At 36.5% G+C, this 7,107-nt stretch overlaps 1 protein-coding gene and 1 non-coding gene across 2 annotated transcripts; both read left to right on the forward strand.

Moving 5' to 3' along the window:
- The first annotated feature begins 1,354 nt into the window (after nucleotides 1–1,354).
- LOC128287161 (small nucleolar RNA R71) lies at nucleotides 1,355–1,461 on the forward strand. Its single transcript, XR_008277857.1, has one exon. It is a non-coding gene; the product is annotated as a small nucleolar RNA R71 (small nucleolar RNA).
- A 3,198-nt stretch (nucleotides 1,462–4,659) lies between these two features.
- LOC108462495 (uncharacterized) lies at nucleotides 4,660–5,583 on the forward strand. Its single transcript, XM_017762436.1, has 2 exons — nucleotides 4,660–5,057; nucleotides 5,127–5,583. The coding sequence occupies exons 1-2, from the start codon at nucleotides 4,660–4,662 to the stop codon at nucleotides 5,581–5,583; spliced, it is 855 nt and encodes a 284-aa protein (XP_017617925.1).
- Nucleotides 5,584–7,107: the final 1,524 nt, after the last annotated feature.

Genomic DNA, 7,107 nt, shown 5'->3' on the forward strand with positions numbered 1-7,107 from the left:
TTATCCTCCTCTATGTCTAGAACAACGAAATCAACGGGAAATATGAACTTATCTACTTTCACGAGTACATCTTCAATAATACCCCTAGGGAATCTTATAGTTTTATCTGCCAATTGAATGCTCATCCTAGTTTGTTTAGGTTTCCCAAGGCCTAGTTTCTTAAACATTTTGTAAGGCATAATGTTAATACTAGCCCCTAAATCAGGTAATGCATGACTTATATGTAAACTACCAATTAAACAAGGAATTGTAAAACTCCTGGATCTTTCAATTTGTGGGGTAGCTTATTCTGTAGAATAGCTGAGCAGACTGCATTTAGCTCCACATGCAATACTTCGTCCAACTTCCGGTTATTTACTAAAAGCTCTTTTAAAAATTTCATTGCATTTGGCATCTGTGACAAAGCTTCAATAAGTGGTAAGTTAATATGCAGTTTTTTCAAAAGTTTAAGGAATTTACCGAATTTTTCATCTGAGCGGTCTTTCCTTGTCGCATTTTTATATTCGACAGTCACTGATTTGTTTGTATTTTGATCTACCTCATCTCTCCCTTTGTTTACCACTGTTTCTTGCCTTGGTTCTGGTTCAGGCTCAACGACTCCTTCGTCATCTTGAGTACTAATTGCATTGAGGTGTTCCCTTAGGTTAGGTTCAGTTTTACTTGGTAAGCTACCTTGTGGTTGTTAGGAGATTAGTTTGGATAGCTGGCCTATCTAAGTTTCGAGCCCTTGGATCGATGCTTGTTGATTCTTAAGTGCTATCTCGGTAGGAAATGGGTTTCTAATACCAAGATAAGTATAGAGAGCATCTCTTCAAGGTTCGGTTTCTTCTCTTGTTGATAAGGTGGCTGTTGAAAACCCTGAGGATTTGGTGGCTTTTGATTTTCTTGACCACCCCAGGAGAAATTTGGGTGGTTCCTCCAACCTGCATTATAAGTATTACTGTATGGGTTATTTCGAGATCTAAAGTTATTATTACCCATATAGTTGACTTGTTCCTCTTCGGTTGGAGTGTTGAAGGATTGATATTCTGTATGCACACCTCCACCACTTGAGTTACACCTCATTACTGAATGTACCTGCGTAGAACCAAGTAAACCATTAATTTTTTTATTGAGAAGTTCTACCTGATTAGAGAGCATGGTGACTGAGTCGATGTTATAAACACTGGCTGTTTTCATTGGCTTTGTCCTCATAACTTGCCACTGATAGTTATTCAGTGACATCTCCTCTATAAACTCATAGGCATCTTTCGGTGTTTTATTATTGATGGTTCCGCCAACAGCTGCGTCAACCATTTGCATAGTCGAGAGATTTAGACCATTATGAAATGTTTGTACTTGCAACCAAAGCGGTAACCCATGGTGAGGGCACCTTCTCAGTAAGTCCTTGTATCTCTCCCATGCATCGTAAAGTGTTTCTAAATCCATGTCTACAAAAGAAGAGATATTATTAAGTAATTTAGCCGTTTTAGTCGGCGGAAAATATTTTAGTAAAAATTTCTCGGTCATTTGTTCCCAAGTAGTAATTGACCCTCGTGGTAATAAGTTCAACCACTGTTTAGCTTTGTCCCTCAATGAAAAAGGAAATAACCGAAGATGAATGGCATCATCAGAGACGCCATTGATTTTGAATGTATCGCAAAATTTCAGGAAATTTGCTAAGTGAACGTTAGGATCTTCATCCTGCAAACCATCAAACTGAACAAACTGTTGTATCATCTGAATAGTGTTAGGTTTTAATTCAAAAGTATTTGCAACTACAGCAGGTCTAACTATGCTAGATTCAGTTCCTGTTAGAGAAGGTTTAGTATAATCATACATAGTACGTGGAGTAGGATTTTGATTAGCCGCAATTGCAGGAGATAGCTGATTGTCTTGGTTTTCAGCCATCGCGTCGGTTGGGAGTTGAGTATCGTCTCCTTGCTCATTCTCTGTGTATCGTAAGCTGCGCCTTATTTCTCTTTGATTTCTACGAACTATACAATCGATTTCTTCGTCAAAAAGTAATGGTCTCGACTGGTTTCTTCTAGTCATAAACTATAAAAACCTACCACGAGAAAGAAAAAGTAAATTAATAAATAATAGTTAATAAAATTAAATTACAAGAAAAATAAATGGCTAAAGTAATAAAAATTTAGCGTTCCTAATATTTTAGTTCCCCGGCAGCAGTGCCAAAAACTTGATCGTGTGATTCATAACAAGTAATAAATATTTATAATGAAGATCAAACCTAGACTAACTATTATCACAATGAAAAGGCAAGCGCACTTATCGAATAATAGTATAGTAATGGCAAGGCTGGGATATCGTACCCAAGGGAACCAAAAGTACTAGTAATAACTATCTTTTTATTATTTAACCTAGAAATAAAGAGGGTTGTTTATTAAACTAATTAACTAACTAAACTAAAGCAAAGAGAAAATTTGGAAAAAGAGTTGAAGAAAAGTAATTGATAAAAACGACACCCAAGGAGGAATCCACCTAGATTTCACTTGTTATCTGACTCTGAACCAGACGATTTATTCACTTGACTTGATCTATGAGACTCTCTAACCTATATTATTATCTCTTTCGAGACTAATAACACTTAACCCTTAGTTGAATTAATCAAAATTTCTTTCTTAATTAAAACCACTAGGGAAGCAGTAAATTGATCTATGGACTCCCATATTAGGATTCATTCTAATCCGACAAAATCTCATAACCCTATTTCTAGGCTTTCGATCAACTCCGCTTAATTATGCCAAATCTACTCTTAGACAGGGACTTTTGCTCCTCTGCATAAGCACATCAAATCATGAATTAATACCCGAAATATTAACTCAAGCATTAAGAACACATAATTAAGAACAAATCAAGTATTTATCATACAGTTCAGATAATAATAACGAGATCCATCATAGGTTTCAACCCCTTTAGGTATCTAAGGGCTTTAGTTCATAATAAAATAAGAGTACATCTCAAAAGTATGAAAATAACAAAACATAAAGAAAACTTTAAAACCCCTGAAGGAATTCTGAGAGAGATCTTCAGTCTTGGAGTAGCTCCAGCGTTTGGGATGGATCGTCTGGCTTCCTTCAAGTAATTCCCGGTATGTGGTTCTGTACTCCCGAAAAGTTCTGGAGGAGAGCCCCCTTTCTAAGTTATACTTAGGGTGTTTATATAGGCTTTGGATTGGCTTTCTTCTTCCCTAAGTATCCTTTTCCGTGTAAAATACAACTCTTTAAAAAAGGGACACGCCGTGTGCCACGGCCGTGTGACGTGTTTGCCAATTCGTGTTCGATCCGTTAAATTGCACACGGCCGTGTGGGTCAATGGCCAGGCCGTGTGAATCTTGAAAGCCTTGGTCGACACCCTCAAAAGACACGGGGGTGTGAGCAGCCCATGTGGCAAGGCTTAGGTCATGTCATCTTTTCGATTTGGTTCTTTTTGTCCCTTTTTGGCTCGTTTTGACTCTTGGTGCTCTTCTGAGTACAAAACATGAAATAACCGGATTAAGAGCACCAAAATCCATAAATCTAGTAATAAACATCCATAAATATGCTAAGTATTTGGGGTAAAAACATGTATAATTTGGCGTTTATCATATGCTGCTGGAAACTAGAGAACCATTGTAAAGCGATCTGTCTGGCATACTAAATGATGTTCAAATGGTTTTGCTTCCAGGCCTTGGAAGATAACTTCATATCTATGGAAAAAAATGCACCCAATATTTGGAATCTGTCAAGACATACGTTGAGGTAATTCCTATCAGATAGCAACCAAACTTTTATGAAGTCACTTATCGATGTTTTCTGAGAAGATGAGTACGTATGCCTAGATTACAACGAAATCAAATGGACTTGCCAAAAGTACAATGGAGAAACAGATGGCCAACAGACTCAGCTTCAAAGAGATAAAAAAACACACATTTGTTATCAAAGCTCACCATTCTTTTAGTTATTTAAGCCTTGCAAGGAAGGCTATTGTTAAAATGGTCACTGAAATCAATGAATTACAAAGAAGAAGCTCAAACAGAATTGGAAATAGAGAATGATTCAATTCATTTATCCAAATAAGGTTACAAGTTTTCTTTATATAGTATTACTTTTAACTGACAAACTGTTGTGAAGTTGCCATTCATATAGTGGCGAACTCATTTGAGAGCTCATCTGAAGCTACAAGCTCATCTACACCTACGAGCTCACTTAAAGCTATGAGCTCAACCTAAATTGCGAACACATCAAGTGTGAGCTATTAAAGTTTTTGGCGAACCCCCAGTTGAACTGCAAGCAGGGCTCACATATGCTGGCATCGATATTTTGTTTAATCTGCTGATTGAGATTACTTGTTAAAGCAAGCAGAGTTAGCATTGATTGGATGTTTTTAGGTACTGATTTAGCTGATTCATTTGTGTACAAGTTTTATTTTTACTTTTCCTAAAAAAATTGATAGGATTAGTTGATTACTTGTAATCACCCCACTTATATATTGTAATTACCTGGATGAAAATAATAATAAAAAAAGCAGCTAGAAATTCTGTTAAGTTTTTTTTTTTGTTATGTTATTTTAACTCTAAAAACACCAACAATTGGTATCAAGAACCTAAGTCTTTGAGGGCTTTTTGTGTGTGTTCATTGTTGTAAAAGAAGAAGTTGATTGCATCTTGTTAGTGTCACCATGTCATCTGGAAGCTTCGCTCCACTTGTACCTCTTATTTTTGTTAGTGAAAACTACCACATTTGGGTAGTGAAGATGAAGATGTATCTTCAAGCATATGACTTATGGGAAGTGGTTGAGACAAACAGAAAGCCAGCACCATTGCGAGCTAATCTAACTATAGCTCAAATAAGACAACATAATGATGAGTCTGCTAAGAAATACAAGGAATTATCGTGCCTTCAGAATGGTGTGTTAGATGTTATCTTCACAAGGATCATGGCTTGTGAGACACCAAAACAAGCTTGGGGCAAACTCAAAGAGAGGTTCCAAGGAACTAATAACACAAGGCAACAACAACTTTTGAACTTGAAGAGAGATTTTGAGAACCTGAAGATGAAAGAGACTGAAATGATCAAGTATTATGCAAATAAGATTAGGTCCACTGTCAACAACATAAGGCTGCTTGGTGATTAGTTAAATGACAGGAGAATTGTTGAGAAAGTTATCACATCATTGACAAAGAAGTATGAGTCCAAAATCTCATCCTTGGAGGACTCGAGAGACTTAACAACAATCTCTTTATCAGAGCTCATAAATGCTCTATATGCACTGGCACAAAAAAGAGCAAGCAGAGAAGATAGGCACACTGAAGGTGCTTTCCAAGCAAGAAATAAAGAGAGTCTATGTACTTCGAGCAATAAAGACAAGAAGAAATGGAATGAAAAAAATAAAGAAAAAAGAGATGGTGAGAAAAAAAAGTATCCACCATGCAGTCATTGCAAAAAGTCAGGTTTCTCAGAAATATTTTGCTGGTTTAGACCTGGTGTGCAGTGTAAAAACTGTAAACAATTTGGTCATGTTGAGAAAGTTTGTAAAAACAAAGTGCAACAACAACAGCAGCACACTAATCAGGCTCTAGCTGCTAATGAAAATCAAGCTTAAGAGGAGCTCGCATTCATTGCCTTATGCTTTACAGTCAACAACCATGTGAAGAAATTTTGGTTGATTGACAGTGGTTGTACGAACCACATGGTTTCAGATAAAAGCATGTTCAAAAGAATGGAAAAGTCCTTCAGTTCAAAAATCAGAGTTGGAAATGGCCAGATTATTGATGCAAATGGAAAGGGAGATGTTCAGGTTAGCACTCCAAAAGGTATAAAATTTGTTACTAATGTTCTCTTTGTACCTGATATTGATCAGAACTTGCTCAGTGTTGGTCAGCTTGTTGAGAAAAACTATTTTGTTATTTTTGATAGTAGAAAGTGTGGTATATCTTATTCAAATGGTCATGAGCTTATGTAAATAAAAATAAGTGATATGAGCTTTATTCTAAATTGGAACTTAGTAACCTTGAAAGCTTACTCTAGTTTTACTGATGATTTTGACTTGTGGCACAAAAGACTGGGTCAAGTCACTTGATCTTTTGTGTAAGCATTGTTTGGTTGAGAACATGTCTAAAGTTGTTGAGTGAACTGTAGTGTGTGAAGTATGTCAATTTAGGAAGCAAGTAAGACTTCCATTTCCTGTTAACTAGGCATGGCGAGCGACTGAGAAGCTACACCTAGTTCACACTGATGTATGTGGATCGATGAAGACTGCTTCACTTAGCAATAGTAGGTACTTGAATTTTTTTATTGATGACTACACTAGATATTATTGGGTGGATTTTTTGAAGGCCAAGTCTAAATTTGTTGAAGTCTTTTGGAAGTTTGAAGCTGCTGTTGAGAATCAAGCTTGTTGAAAGCTAGGAATACTTAGGTCCGACAATGGGATTGAGTACACTTCTAAAAAGTTTCAAAAGTTTTTGTGAAGATGTTGGGATTGAGCATCAGTTGATAAACAAATACACTCCTCAGCAAAATGGTATATATGGAAGAAAGAATAGAACAGTTATGAATATGTCGAGATGTTTGTTGTTCAAGAAGTAGCACCCCAAACCCGGCCCAGACGTTATGACCAGACCCGACATGCCACATCGAAGCGTTCAAAACATTTTATGTTGTTGATCCAGAAAAACTTACTTAGTGTTTTAAAAGATAATTTCATTATAGGTTAAAGTGAATGGAAGCTGTGCACCAGGTAGGAAACTGGAAAGGAGGTGGTGAGTCCATCGGACTGCTTAAGTACTAAGCTCCCTTCGGATCCAATCCTAGACATGCATACCGCCATTGCCTCACCTTAACGTCATGGATATTTCTAGCAAACCGATTTGATTAAGTCATTTTTAGGAAAAGTGATTAATTTTGGAAAATACTTTCATTGCGGAAGCTTTGCTTGTTGTCGTGTTATTTTGAAATCAATTGTTGTTTTTGAAAATGCGTCCTAAAGCTATCCAATTTCAACAGTTAAAATAAGTAATACCTATCTTAGTAAGACATATTAAAACCATCAAAAATAATTAAGCGGCCTTATTACATTTAAAAACCCAAAACTTCAAACGTAAATAAAAGGATGTCCAGTTCACGG

Source organism: Gossypium arboreum, chromosome 13 (genome assembly GCF_025698485.1).
Source record: "Gossypium arboreum isolate Shixiya-1 chromosome 13, ASM2569848v2, whole genome shotgun sequence".
NCBI lineage: Eukaryota > Viridiplantae > Streptophyta > Magnoliopsida > Malvales > Malvaceae > Gossypium > Gossypium arboreum.

Bases quoted from the DNA above. Each gene is read 5' to 3' on its own strand.
- LOC108462495 (XM_017762436.1), top strand. From the start codon at position 4,660: ATGTCATCTGGAAGCTTCGCTCCACTTGTACCTCTTATTTTTGTTAGT. The intron at 5,058-5,126 runs GTATTATGCAAA...GTTAAATGACAG, and splicing joins AAAGAGACTGAAATGATCAA to GAGAATTGTTGAGAAAGTTA.